At 44.2% G+C, this 15,060-nt stretch overlaps 1 protein-coding gene across 9 annotated transcripts in view; it reads left to right on the top strand.

Annotated features, from left to right (window-relative positions):
- Nucleotides 1–15,060, top strand: part of TIAM1 (TIAM Rac1 associated GEF 1) — a 199,589-nt gene that overhangs the window by 159,809 nt on the left and 24,720 nt on the right. For all 9 annotated transcript variants that reach the window (XM_065066249.1, XM_065066238.1, XM_065066229.1 and 6 more), the window contains 2 exons: nucleotides 480–566; nucleotides 3,901–4,125. In XM_065066249.1, coding sequence (XP_064922321.1) covers nucleotides 480–566; nucleotides 3,901–4,125 — 312 coding nt within the window. The remainder of the gene's footprint in view (nucleotides 1–479; nucleotides 567–3,900; nucleotides 4,126–15,060) is intronic.

Here is a 15,060-nt window from a genome sequence, read left to right as displayed (position 1 = left end):
CAGTCCAGGAATTTCAAAAAATAAAAGTTGGCATTGTGCTTTAGCAAGAGCTGTTAAGGCTTGTCTGAGTTCAGGATGGCATGTCAGCCAGAGGTCTCTGTTTCCTGGCTTTTGTCTGTGGGTTTGGGTCACAAACCACAGCTCTGTGCAGCTTTTGTCTGCACCGAAGCTTCTTGAAGTGACCTTTTGTGGCAAGAGGAATGGAAGTGTGTTCCAACATTTTGCAGCTGTGGTATCCTCAAATAAAGCTGTAGATGATTTATGTATAAACTTAGAAATTCAGTTCAGGTGTTTGTTAAAGCCACTTTCATTTTTTAACTTTGCCTTTACGTTTATAAAGGTGCGTGGGAAAGGAGAAGGGAGGAATTCCATACTGCTCACTGCAGGGACAGCACAGGCTTACCTGTAGTCCACGCGGCTGTTAGGACACACTGGAAGTGGTTGGCTTTTTCTAACCATCTCACTGGGTATCCCCCTAGGTTTCTCTCTGTCCTCTGTGGAAGAAGAAGGGATTCGTCGGCTGTATGTGAATGGCGTCAAAGAGACAGGCCTAGCTTTCAAGAAAGGTAAAAGACTTTTAAAAGTGCTTTTCTTATTGTTTGTTTAATCTTGGTATAGACCATGAGCTTGTTGGGTTGAGAGCTTTGCAAACACACCAAACCAGGGTCCTAGTCCAAAAAAGAGCATGGTCTTTAGGGAAGAACCTGAGGTACTGAACACGTGGCTGTTCTGCTCTTGGGATCAGCTATGCTATATAGTCAACCTCTTTAAATTTTGATTTGCTATATATGTAGCAGGGTCAGCGTGTCCCTTGCAGCTAGAAAGAGGAGCAGGGGCCTTCTCAAATCAGTCACTGCAAGATAAACGGGTCCAGGAGAAGTCATGACAATGATTACCGCCTCTAGTTTTGCTTCCAGCCTTTGCAGGAAGCATGAGAGCACTTGGACCAGAAACCAGCAGAGATAACCAGGCTGCTGGGCTCAGCCAAGGGCAGAGCAGGAGATGGTTTAACTGCAGCTTGCCCAGGCTGAGGTCAACCCTGACACTGACCTTGCTGCTTTTCCCAGCTGTTGCCCTTTCCGATGTGCTGGCACTGCTGCTCACACAGGCACACGATGGGCTGGTCAGGGAGCTGGGCAGTTTAAACCTAACAGAATTTTAAAGTCTAACATGGGGAGCATGAAAAGTGACAAGACTCTCATCTCGTCATAACCTGTCAGTGTATGCAGAATTTTATTGGTGAGTGGTTACATGGTCATGCAGAGCTTATTCAGCTGTTGCCAAAAGCAATGGGGGCTGGCGTCCCCAAAACTGCTCCAGCCCTTTGCCTTGTGCTGGCTCTGGCACTCTTAGCTGAGCTGATTCGGCTCATCGTCTTGATAGAAAACTACCGTGGCAGAAATGTGTGGCTGGTTTTCTGACCCGCTAGCAAATGGAGTTGACTTGTGTTGCAGTGAAGCACGTGGCAGAAGTGGCATGGTGGAGGGGCAGAACTGTGCAGAGCAGGAACTGGGAAGGAAGAAACAGAGGGCAGAGGAGGGGGAACAGGTCTGCCCGCGGGGAGCCTGGAGTTTTGCTCACCTGTAACCTCGAACCCTAAATTAAGAAAAACCCCATAAGGTGGTTCTGGAGGCTGCTGCATATATCTACTGGGCTTGAAAAGACCATCTTTCTCTTCTTATCCCACCTCAGCCTCATATTATTCCCTGACAGACAGGATGGGGTTTCTACTAAAAGCCCTGAACGGGGGCTGCTCTCTGCCAGCCTGCCACAGAGAAATAAAATTCTGCAGGCTTCTTGTGGGGTGCCAAGAGAATATTGATTGGGGTGGGCTACAGCAGAGTTTCCTTATTTTGCTTTTAGAAAATGACTGAGCAACAGTTTTAATGAATGCATGAACACAGACTGCCTCCTGTGGGGCTGCAATGCCAAAACATGCTTCCAGTGATACATTTCTCTTCATAATTGAGATTAAAAGCCATTTGTGTATGAACTGTATTTAGCAGGATATTATGACAAGATACCCATAGTTACCAGAAAGCAGGGAAGAAAACTCTTCCTCCCATTATTTACATTCATGTTTGCATTTAACTGCACTTCCTGTAGTAAGTCTAACCAGAAGATCTACAGTATTTCATTGTCAATCTTTTCTCCAATTATAAAACTTCATTTTTTTTCGTAATAGTTTTTATTTTTATATTTTTATTCTTTTCTGTTCGTCCACATTAACTAAACCACTCTTCGAATTTGAGGCACGTGATTGTACTGAGATAGACATGATGCTTCATTCCCAAATGATTCAAAACAAGGATTACAAAGACTAAATGGAGCCCCAGATGTGATATTTATGGTTACAGGCATATTAATGTGTTACCATTGTGACATGGCATCACTAAGTAGAATAAATGAAATAATGTGAAATGCTTGATTTGCTTTGTCTTGTCCTTGTTTCAAATATGATTTTATGGTCCATTTACTTTGTAGCTATTCTATCTAGTTCATTTTATTCTCTCTGAAACTGCACGCCACACTGTAGTTTCTGGGCACAATTATATCAATTTAGGAAGATCTCAGTTTTCCTAAAGACGACTGAAGCTCTCTAGCCTCCTCCCTTCTGCATTTCTTTCTTGGATGTGGGTAGGTAATCTCTTTCCTGGAGGGTGCAGCTGAGCTCTGCTCACAACTCAGGCTCATCGAGTCAGGCCTTTCACCCAGGCTTAAGTGTGGCAAGACTCATCCTCTGCATGACCGCCCAGACAGAGGAGTGCACAGCACTGAGGCAGGTCACTCCCACAGAGGGAAACAGCTCTTTTGACACGGGAAATTCTAGCTTTCACCCCTATAAATGCCAGGAGGGTGACTGGGATGCCACAATGGTCTCATTGGTGGGCTGATGACCATTGCAGAGTACGCTTTCCCACCAGCTGTGCCCAGTGGGTCAGCTCTTGGGGGGATGCTTGCAGAGGACCACCAGCATCACCCGCAAGTGCAGAAAAAGCCCCTGACAATCAGGGCTGTCAGCACTGGTGTGCCCTGCTGCACTGCTGCCTGTCTGACCCTAAAGGTTATTTGGGACTAAACCCCGGCCCATCTTGCTGTTGTCAGTCAGAGAGCCAAGGGGAACATCAGGTTTCCTGCAGCATCTCAGAGGGCTGCATGTCCTCTGTCAGCATCTCTGTGTCACCCCTGAAGCAAGCAGGAGTCAGCTGTTTCCTCTGCAGATCCCCTTTTCCCTTGGGCGCTGCTGCTATAAATAGCTTCTGAAATCAGATTTTAAAAAAAGCATGACTAACTTACCAAGCGCCAAAATTTGCCTTTTGAAGATCTACTTGCATTGACATCAGTTCAGACAGGGCCAGAGAGGAGGGCCAGAGATCTGAAGTCCTACACCATATGCCCCGGCTGAGTGGGAAACGTTTTCTCTCCTCCTGGGGGTTTGGGTAGATGACCGCTTCCAATAAAAGCCTTCACTTGTATGCAAAATTAAAAGCAAGAATCAGCCCTGCCCAGTTATGCCACCCTTTCCCTGTCCTGTGTGCAGTACCTCAGAAGTCTGACATTGTCCTTCAGTATATATTTATTTATGAGCAATATGTCGTGCAGGGTGGTGAGCTGTACAGCAGCTGTTCCTTTGCAGAGTGATGTGGAGAAAAGGAATATTTGTTGCTGGTACATCATGAGGTACTTCCTGGGCACTGCACTCTTAGGGATGGCACTGGAGTACCAGTCTGACAACAGAAGTCCATCAAATTTCAGTGTCATTTGCAGTCATAAATGTTTTCTTTATGTCTAGACATGACACTGTCTGGCACTTCATAAATACCAAGCTAAGCTCCTTGATGTCTGTGTGTAACAGAAACGCCACTGTGCAAGTCTTACCCATTCCTGTCTGTGTTGCAGGCCTGAAAGCTGGCGATGAAATTGTGGAGATTAACAAGAAAGCTGCTGAGGATCTGGACTCAGCTTCGCTGAAAGATGCCCTTGTTCAGTCTTCACTGTGTCTTACCGTGCGCACCTATCCAGAGATAGAGGAAGGGCAGAAACTAATGCAGCCACCACCACGTCGCTTGGAAAACCCATCTGACTTGAGTGACAGCACACTGGCATTTGCTGGGAGTAACCAAGGTATTGTGTTCGATGTAGGAGTTACCAAGAGGAGAATTCAAAATTAGAATATGCTGGTGTGTTGCCATTGATACTTGCATATAACTTCTATGGTGGAAGTAAGAGGAATTACAGTCCCAATGCGCTGGGCAGGTAATAAGTGGGAGCTCCGGAAGCTGTAAGGTATCGTCTGCAGTAGCAATGAAGGAGGCCTGTGCGCATAGTTAGGCTGTGAAACGTGTGTGATGTGCCAAACGCATGTCACATCATCTGGCTATGCCTACAGTGAATCACAGAACTATTTGCTCCCTTCTGGGCTGTTCAGGAGGTGCTTCTACCTCTGGGTTTGTCCACAGGATAAACTTACAGCAGGGAGGGGAGAGGGAATAAGCATTCACCCACTTGGATTAGCCAGGAGCGGAGGAGTCCTATGTGTTTGATGAGATGCGTAAATAATTCACAAGGGCAGTTCAAAACACCTAAAGGTAGAGATTGACCTTACAGCCAAACATATCTAACTGGTCCCACAGCTCACTGCAGTGGGAAGGAGCATTCCTGCCTACCATGCTGAGAGCTGAACTGGCAGAAAATTAATCCCTAGCAAATGGGAATTGTTAGCCACTAGTTTAGCATCCTGAACCAGCTGAGGACAAGCACCTCTTCTGGGATAAGATAAATGGCTGCAGAAGAGCAGGACCGCCTCATTGGCAGCTGGTAGCCACTACCTCTGTAAGACAGCAGTGCTGGGAATTGCACTGGTGTAGCAGGAAAGCTCCTGCACCGTGTCTTCTCTTACTTGCCTGCTTAGTCAAGTCTTACTTGCAGGCTTCTAAGTGTCCCCTGTACTCAAACCAGAAGAGGATACTGTTTGTACCTGCTTCACTTAGTTTTTTAGAATAATTTAAAGTACATGAAAAAGGAATGGAATGGCCAATCAGAAGTAGTTCCTAGATAATAAAAACTATTTCGAACTGAGGTAAATTGTGACTTCCAGTCAAAAGTGAACAGTGTCTGAGTACGTCAAAATACTTTGTTTTCTGCCCAAAGGTTTCAGAAAGGTCAAAATAACTGTTTTGACAACTACAAAATGGTTTTGATTTGGGCATTTGGAATAAAAAGCAGTGGAAGGGGAGCTCTTAGTGCACTTCATTGGGGTTGAAGTCAGCCTCCTCCCAGAACGTGTCTGTCTGATTGCTGCCCTCACTCGGTGTAGGGACTCCTGAGATGAATCTGGGTGCAAACTGGAGCTCACCCACGAGCAGTGTGAGTGCATTAGCGTGATGCTGAGCTGGAGCAAATGAGCCACAGTGAAAGACAGTTTGCTTGAACTCAGGACCAAGCTGACTCATCTCTGCCTGCAAAGGGTCAGGGAGGTACAGCCTGCCTTTCAACATTTCTGGATGCTGCTCTGGTTTTGCTTAAAATGTTTCCTGAAAGCGATCTAGCAAAAATGTTCAGGTGACAGGAACAGGTAGCAGGGAAAGGGAAAGCTGGACCCCAGTCTGACTTTGGGGAGTGTGGTATTCATAGCAAGTGGAATAACATGAATGCTTAGAAACAGTTTATTGCAAATACCTCTGAGGGGACTGATAAAAGAAACCTCATGTAAGATATGGGATAAACCCCCAAAGGCAGTTAAAATTAAACATTTTCAGAAGGAGATTTTCCCATTTTTATTTTCATTGAACTTTTCCCTGTTAGGCTTTTATGCTGAAAAGTCGAGCTCATGTTGCACATTTTTATAGCTGGCCACAAGATGCCCCCATTTCCTGCTGAACACGAGCTCTTCGAAGGCTTCATTCTTTTGTACTTGCTTGGGCTTTTTCACTGAAACCCTGAGTGCTGAGTCCTCATACCCCAACTTTTCACTGGAGTGAGAGTCTGCCCTGGGTGCATATAATTGGGAAATGGGACTTTTGTGTTTATACAATATAGTGATTTCTAGGGCAGGTCAATCAAATTTTGTAACACAGGGTCTCAACAAGCAATTTCTTTGCCAATGTCAGTTCTCTGCATCATTATTTTGATGGTTTTTGAGGGGTCCTTTTCCTTGCTGAGGATGAAATAGTGCACGGTTTGCAAATGTGGCTGAAGAGCCTAGCATTTGCCTTTTAACATTGTCCAGTAATAACACCATGTGAAATGAAGACATAAGATGTGGCTGATGGACATGTCATGGCAAAATCAGACCTCCCACCTCTGCCGCTTTGTAGACACAACTTCCTTTGTGCTGCTCCCAACTCGAGTCATGACTGCGCTCCTTTGTAAGCTTCTCCTGAGCTGGGTTTTTGTGCTTATCGCAGCCATGTGGAACGGCTGCTTGTTTTTCCATGTCCTGTGGTGAGCATGTGAACTGTCTGGTGGGCCAAAGCCCCTCCTTCTTAAATAGCTCCCCAGGACTGGGGCTAAGCTTCGGGACTTCCTTTTCCCATCAGATTTCTCCTGCCTACAGCTGCCCATGACTTTTGGTGGGTTGTAGGCAGGTCCTTCTCTCTTTATTTCACATGACAGGTGACACAGGAGCTCGAGCTCTCTTGACACCCACTTCCCTTCAAAACACAGCAAACTTTGAGCTGGGAATCGCCTTCATTCCTCCTCAAAGAGGGAAGATTACTTCTTTAATCAACAGAAGCAACACAACAGCACATCATCAGATGTGCAGGTGTCTGGCAGCTTCTGAAAGCGCCTGTAGTTGCCATATGAAATATGCCTCTGAAGAATGACGCTAAGACAGTGTTTCAAGCTAAACAATGCTGATGCGCTAATTTGGGATGATTTAGCCTGAGGTGGGAGTGAAATCAAGGATCTGCACCCAAGTGTGTGGTTGGAAGGCAGGTGTTTTGATCTTCCCCATCAATTTATCTCTATCTAGGTGTTTGTAAAACATGATGTTTTACTGAAGCCTTTCTTCTTCTGGCCCTGTGCTTTTTCAGGTATTTGTTACCTAAATGAGATCCACGAGAAATTTTTAAAAGGGATACGTGCATTTATTTGGGAGATTGTGGCTGTATCTTAGATTTTTGGTCTTGGCTCTGCAGCTTCTTGTAGAGAGCAGTCAAGTATGAAATACCCACTGACCCATTTATTTGTGTCCTTGTTGATTACTGGCAGTTTGGCTCGCTAGGCAAATCAGCTCAATGATTCCTTTTATACACTTTATTTATAGCATGTGGATTTTTTTCTTCAGTCCTGCAGTAGTGTAGCCCCCCTTTCAGCAGGGGGGTGAAACATGACTGGGCCAGAATGCCAGCAGGTGTAAATCACCTGTAGGCACATCCATTCTCCGGCAATTCAGAGTCTGGTTGACTGATCATGCTGATGTCCCATCATTATTTTCTTCACTGGCAATTCTTCATCGGCTATGAAGGCAGCAGAGGGTCGAGTTTTTGTGTGAGGCAGATTATGTTGTGTGTTTTCAACACAAAGATGCTGTGTAGCTTTCCTAATGCCTTATTACTCAGTGGGAGGTCTTCCAGGAGCAAAGCAGGGGCTGTGTTTCTGGGAGTCGACCTCCCTGAAGTGACTGCCCGTGCTCCTGTTCAATACGACATGTCTTTACAGCTGTTTCATTATCTGGAACTGCCTTGTGTATGCTGAGGTTGGGGCTAGAGCTGCAAATCAGCTCTTTGGCAGCGGTTACTTCATTGTGTTTCCTTAACAGGTTATTCTTGAAATGACCTTGGATTTTATATCCCTAATTGACGTGCAAAATATCATCTTAGGTATGATATATACCTTCCCCTAGGAATCTGCGCTGCATCAAGCTTGCAGAGCCACAAGTTTTGTTCCTTTCATCTAGGATTGTTTTTGCTGGCTTTCAGTCTTCTTTCCTGCTAATGCAGCCTGCATAAATCTGGTTGAGAAAGACTAGCTCTCATTCTGTCTGGAGCTCTGCAGCATGTTTTCCTTGTCTCTCCCCACAAGAAGCATTTTGTCTCCCCAACCCGGTCCACTCAGTCCAAGGAATAAGAGCTTGAAAGGTGAAAAGGCAGCCTCACGTCTCCCCGGAATCATAAAGGAGATATTTTGTTATTAGAAAGGGATTTGGGAATGGAAGTGGGGAGCAGTATCCATACTTTTTTGTGGTCTCTCCACAATCCACCACCTTTTTTTACTCAGGGAGAGAGTTTCCAAGGTTTAGGCTTTGCGTGCTCCTGTATTTTGGAAACCTCTACCATGAGGGATAACTCAGCAGGGATAACTGAGAGCCATATAAATCACCATGCAGAATGTATAAATGATAAAAAAGAAAGTACACCCCTGTTTTGAATGGGTATATTAATATTTTAGATGTGAAGCAGGTAGGTATTTTTAAGGAGTCATTTTGTCATTCAGAAAGCAGGAAGACCAGAGGCTGAAGTTAACACGCACTATAAAGGCTATGGTATAAAACTGAAACAAACTTGCACTATAAGAATGGCCATTATTTTTCATTCCATCCTCGTCCTGTCACAGGTCCCCTTAGGCAAAGTAATTTGGATTTCAGAACAAGCTGAGACTAACAGTAACCTTAATTTCTTTAGGGTTATTTTCCTGGGGCAGATGACTTAATTTCATACCTTTTGCAGCATTTTAAAAAAATATTGTTATCATTCAGTGCTTGATTTAACAGTTCCAGAGGCATTTACTGCAGCAGCAATCCGAGGGTCTTGCATGTAATTAATTAGAGACACGCAGAACTGTCGTTCACGAGATCTATTTTCTAAGAGCTTGAAAGTCAAGGCTCAGGGATTGTTGCTTCAGTCAGCGCTGCGTTCAGAGGTCTCATTGCTCCTGGCTTTTCTAAAGACTGCCTGAGCTGCTGTTGAAATAAGCAGCGTGGCCACGTGAGTTTTGTCACTGTGGCTTTGAGATCCTCATCCTTCCCATTTTGGCTGCAGTAACCGTACCTGCTCCTTTACTCTCTCGGATTTCTGATCTTCCCATTCTGGCTGTGTTGCCGCTCCCCCTGCTGGCTCCGCAGCCCCAGCACGGCACTTGCAGAAGAAAAGGTTGTTTTCATCTGATCCCAAGGTCCCCGGTTCGCAAGGTCTGTGAGCACAAGCTTCATTTTTACGTCTACAAAAACTCCCGTTTATTCCAAAGGGGTTACTCAAGCATATTACAGGTGCTTGACCAGCCTCCTGACCTGGGGAGGGTGAAAAGTGGCCGCAGTGCAGTTGGTACAGGGAAGGTTTCATTGAATCTGTGTTTTTCCCTAGAAAAGTGAATGAATTGAGTGCCATTCAGCATAGATTTTTCTATATTTATGCAATTTATTACCTAGTTGAAATGGAAAGGGAAGCAATAGAGTTCTTTCAAAAGGAAAGGAGATTTATGGGGCATGTTTTGCAGCTCTCCGGGAAAGGCAGAGTTCCCTAGTTCGTTCCTGTGCTGTTCTTTGTTTGTGCAGTTGACTGTAACTGGGATAGTTGTAGCTGGGTTTTACAGGTCTTTGGAGAGGTTATCAACTCTGTGGGTCTTCCCAGTGGGACAGAATACCCCAGTGTAGAAATGATGTTTTCTTCTTTTGTATTTCAAAGCTAACCAGAATTCTTCTGAAATGGGAAAAAAATAAATACTTACCTTTTTGAAAAAGGTCGTAGGTAGGCGCTGGATAGAGACTCGAACTCTTGTGGGTTACTCTGAGCAGTATTTATTGTAGAAGATTCGCAGGAACAGCAGCGTTGGGTCACCTCCTCAGAGACTGACAATCATACAGCAGTATAACTAGTCATTATATAGGGTTCTAACAGGTATTATGCAACTAAGCAAAATTTATCACTGTCTATCACTGTCGATATCTATCACTGTCGATATCCTCAGGTTCCTTCCGTTCCAGTGGTCTGCGGGTTCCACTTCTTCTTTCTTGGCAAGTACCGAACGACAGGTCATCGGGTCGCAGGGCTAGCTTCTTTTGAAGTTCCACCTGTCTCATTTGTTATCCATAGTTCATCAGTCTAGCATGGAAATCAGCAACCCTAAGAATAGCATTTATCAATGTCTTAACTAAGGGTACAAAGCAAGCATAAGGTAACCACGCTCGTGGTTCTGCGTAAGGGCTATACAGGGGACAAGCTGAGACTTTCAGCCTTAGCAGCACAGCTTATAACACTGATATAGGCCTAAAATCCTAATTTCCTATTTCCCTACAACACTTTTTGATTGCAGATTTATAGGTGGAATTTTGTGTCAAACAAAAATATAATCTGTGATATAATTCCCTAACAATTTGTATTCAAATTGTTTCATTTAGGACAGATTCTCTTTTGGAAGGTGCTCTGTCATAACGGGGCCATTCGCCAGCAGCCTTTAGAAGTTATACTTTCTGTTTCGGGAAGCTGCTGTTAGACAGTCCAAATCAGTGACACCCTTTTCTTTTAAGACAAGATCAAACACGAACTGCTGGAAGCCCTTGGCCACAGAAGCCTCCGCAACCCTTCTCACAGGGATTCAGCCGGGATAGTCACGTTCTGCCTGGTCCCTGTTTCTTCAGTGGTTTTCTCGGGTGGGGATCACTCCTTACTTCCCTCTCATGTGGAATTATTAAGCAGAGTGAATAAGCAATCGCTGAGTTTGACTTCCAGTATCACTGAGTTTTATGGGTGAAAGGATGGAGGAGCATGATGCAACTTTTGCAGGGAGCGAGTGGTGGCAGGTGGGCACGGACAGACATGGGGCTGAGCTCCTCAGTCCCTGAAACTTGCTGGCTGGCTGCAGCAGTCCCATAGCTCACATGGCAAGGTGTTGTGTGTGGTGCTGATATGTGTAAAACAACCTGCTTAGCAGACTAAGGCACCTTCAAGTTACAAACAAAGCTTTGGACCTTCTAGAGAGTGTCCAGAAGAAGACTATAAAGTTGGTGAAGGGTTTGGAGGGGAAGCCGTATGACGAGCAGCTAAAGTCACTGGGTTTGTTCAGCCTGGAGAAGAGCAGACTGAGGGGAGACCTCATGGTGGCTACAGCTTCCTCACAAGGGGAGGAGGAGGGGCAGGTGCTGATCTCTTCTCTCTGGTGACCAGTGACAGAACTGAGGGAATGTCAGGAAGATGTGCCAGGGGAGGTTTAGGTTGGACATGAGGAAAAGGTGCTTCCCCTGGAGGGTAGTGGAGCACTGGAACAGGCTCCCCAGGGAGGTGTCACAGCCCCAAGGCTGACAGTGTTCAAGAAGAGACTGGACAACGCCCTCAGACACATGGTGTGAACTGTGGGGCTGTCATATGCAGGGACAGGAGTTGGACTCGATGACCCTTGTGGGTCCCTTCCAACTCAGGACATTCTGTGATTCTATGGTTATGATCCTTTTGTTGCTTCTGCCCCACATCACGTAACACACTGGCAGATGGCTGCCCTTGCAGCACCTCCCTGTTGCTGCCACTGGGAGGACTAAATTCAGTATTGCTAAATTCATTATTGCCCATTCCACATACTTCGGAGTAGAGCATCAAGATGCAGTGTTTCCCGATTTATATGCTGCTTTTTGTGTTAGTAGGATGTGCACTTCTGAACTTTGCACCACAGCTGACAGTGCTTGGCTGAGAATATTTATTTCTACTGCATTAAAAAAAAAATAATCTGGCACCAAGAAGCAGGCTTTAAGAGCAGTACCAAATATCATGGAAGTCTCATTAAAATCTCAAGTGACAACAACCCTACAAATTGAAAGCAGCAGCTGCGGAAAATTTTATCCAAGCATTGGCATGGTGCTTAAGCTTTACGTGATTCTCCAGGCCTTTAAGCCCAGCACCTTTGCTTCAGTGATATAGGACCTCTTTTTATTTTGTTAGTTCTAGCCATATGTAGGAGTTATTTAATGGGCATTACTCATAATGTCACGGATATTACGCTGCTGAGGCAACTCGGGAGCTTGCGTGACCTCCACCTGTGCTGCTGGCCACATGGATTTGTCACCCTTTTCCAGCTGCTGTTTGGATTTCCCTTTCTAATTCCTTAAGGTCAAATGAAGCCCATGCATTCTTGTCCCCAGCACATGGTAGTGGTTGGGCAGCGTTCAGGTGCTGCGGAAGGAAATGAGCACATTGTCCTCAGAGCTCCTTGCAGAGCTAAACACAGATTTACAAGGCAAAAATAAAGTGATGTAATGAACCTGACAGAAATGGGATGGTAACTGGAAGGTATTAAAAGGCAGGAACGTGCAGCGTTATTGAACTGATTGCCTGCCTTTAACAACCAGCAGATAAACCTGCTAAAGTTGACATTGGCTATGGCAGCTTAAGACATTAGAAATACCCTGAGCACATGTGCTGTGTGACTGCTCATTAAGGCGTAAGTGAAAGATTGCTGTCTGCTGGGTAAAAGTGTTTATACTGCAGGAAACAGATTAAGTGGCGTTTTAATATACAGGAAAAGAAAAAGTAGTAGCTTAAAAGCAAAAATGAAAACCCCCAAAGAAACATTATTTGCCTTGGCTTAGGGTGAGAAACAGCTGTGTGATGTATTTCACACAGCTTATAATAGGAAATTAATTGCAGTGAAAAAACACAGACTGCCCAAAACAAATTGACACATAGCACATTTTTTCTCTTAATTTTTAATGGCTAGCTTAAGGGTTTTAAGAATTTTTTCACAAATAATTAGAAAGATAGAAAGCTGATAGCCCAAGTTGATAAAATCTGGGCTAGGCTCAGAAAACCTAAATTCTTACAGAAAAAGCACTTCTTCAAATAGCTTTTATGTTACCAAACAACCCCTACAGGCACATCTTTTTAAAAGGTAAACTCTGTCTTTTCAGAAGAGATGCATGTCTTCCAGAAGCTCAGCTATGAACTACCTTTTAATGTCCTCCTAATTTCATCTGATATCCAATTTAGCTCCATGCCAGTATGCAGAATATGTTCTGAATTTATTTTCAGATTTCTGAACTCAAATTTTTCCCAATTATTTCCAGACTCAACAAAGTGGAAATCCTGTACAGTCATGCAAATTGGTTTTGGTAATGGTGGTTGAAAGCCTGCAAGAACAGCAACTGCATGTTGGGTACCGAGGACCCCAGACCTGGATCTCTGCCCTCAGTCTTGATGTAGGGAACCTTGCTTAGTATGTGTTTGCAAACCAACATTTTGTGTTAACACAAAACTCCTTGAAAGAAGAGCAGTGGCTTTCCAATTGCAGCAAAGGGGCAGCAGAATTTTTCTTATTAATTTAGGAAACACATTTCTTAGAGACTTATCATTTCTATACCATGAACTATATTTCATTCCAGTATAAATATAAACAAATATGCTAGATGTGTGTAATCAGCGTTTGTTTTTCCAAAATATCTTGATTTCAAAGCAGCTTGCCATTTTATCTGAATTAGAAAGGCCATCCATGCATTATAGCCTTTTTGGCCAAGCCACACAGTGTTGAACTGAAATACATCAGTATAACAGATGTGTGTTATCATCACTGTGGCCTTTTTACTCACAGCGTTGCTATCCAGATAAATGTTCCTTATAGACAAAAATACGTGACTTACCTAAATTGAAATGTCTAGTTGAAAAATGACAAGTAACAAGAGGGTCAGCACGGGACCAACACAGAAGTGATGCTGCATCTGATGTGCTTAATCACTCTTAATGTTTGTAAAATGTCCATGTTTCAACCTAGTAGTGCATAGGAGGGGATGGCTGCTGGACTACCAGGTGCCGACATGATAGTGTGTTGTTGGGCTACTTCTATTTGTAGGGCTAGCAAAAAAAAAAACCCAAACAAAACAAACATCAGTTTGGAAAAAATTCCGTTCTGCTACTGAAAAATGTCAGTTTTCCACCAAAACGTTTAAAGGCTAAGTGTTAACAATACGACCAGAAAATGTATTAATGTAGTCTGTTGAGTCTTGGGGTTTAAAAAGCAGGGATTTTCTGTGTTGAGGCATCCATTGAACTTTGATGAGGTTTTTCTGCATTACCTGAAGAATAAATGTAAATGGAATAAAAAGTATAATCCCTGGTGGAACATCCACTGTCCTATTCGTGTGGTAGGATGTGGGCAGGGAGGTGTACTCAGAAACCACCCTTCTCCATCCGGCCCCAGAAGTGGCACCACAGAAAAAACTCTTCCTAATGGGGTATAGGGGAAAGGTAAAAGGAATTAGTGTCTGGATCAGCTGCTGTTAGTATCTCCTCATGCTGGCTTGAAGGTCAATTGAGGCATGCAGGAGTTTCCTGGCAGAGTTCAGTCCATCACTGGTCATAGTAATTTGCCATAGCTAGAAGCTGAACGTATATGAAATCTGTTTTTCTGTGAAGACTGGCTAAGGTGTAATAATACTGCTTCCTACAGCTATTTGAGTCGGAGAATGAGATCCCCAGAAACATTATTTGTGCAGGCTGGGATTAGTTCTCTTCTTTCTTTTGTAATTCATCATTTACTTAGAAGAAGTCGCAAAGCAGTTATTAGCTGTATCAACAACATAGTCTCCAGAAGAGTGTTCAGGCATAGGGGTGCACAGCTGTGGCCACGTACTGATGGAAATGGAATTTAGTTTTCAGTTAATGTAATAGACTCCTAAAACTGCTAATCCCAGGCTTGTTTCCTTAAAAATCAACATTGAAAGTAGTGGATGTGTTGGGCCAAAACTGCAAGCAATTTAAAACCATCGTGTTTGACTTAACTGGGAGGAGAGGCTGACCAAGGCTTGCTTGTTGGCACAGCCTGCCCGTTCACATGCTGCAGTTTCCATTTGAAACCACTGAAGTATAAAGGTAGGCAATTGCTCACCAGCCAAGAAATTAATCCTAAGCATAAGAATTTCAATGTGGTATTTTAGCCTTATCTCTGAATCGACTTTCATCGTTTCCAGCTAAATAGTGTGTCTGGTCATAACCTGTTTATTTTTACACATGTAGTTAAACCTGGGCCCTGCTGTAAACAGAGGTAGCCTTTGAGGTCATTGAGCGCCTCTGGCATAACATCTTGTTGGCATGTGCTTGTGTGCAGGATGGGGCCTGGCCTACCATGAGAACTCTGTGTGCG

Source organism: Columba livia, chromosome 1 (assembly GCF_036013475.1).
Source record: "Columba livia isolate bColLiv1 breed racing homer chromosome 1, bColLiv1.pat.W.v2, whole genome shotgun sequence".
In the NCBI taxonomy this organism is placed as follows: domain Eukaryota; kingdom Metazoa; phylum Chordata; class Aves; order Columbiformes; family Columbidae; genus Columba; species Columba livia.
This window is presented reverse-complemented; position numbering and strand designations above follow the sequence as displayed.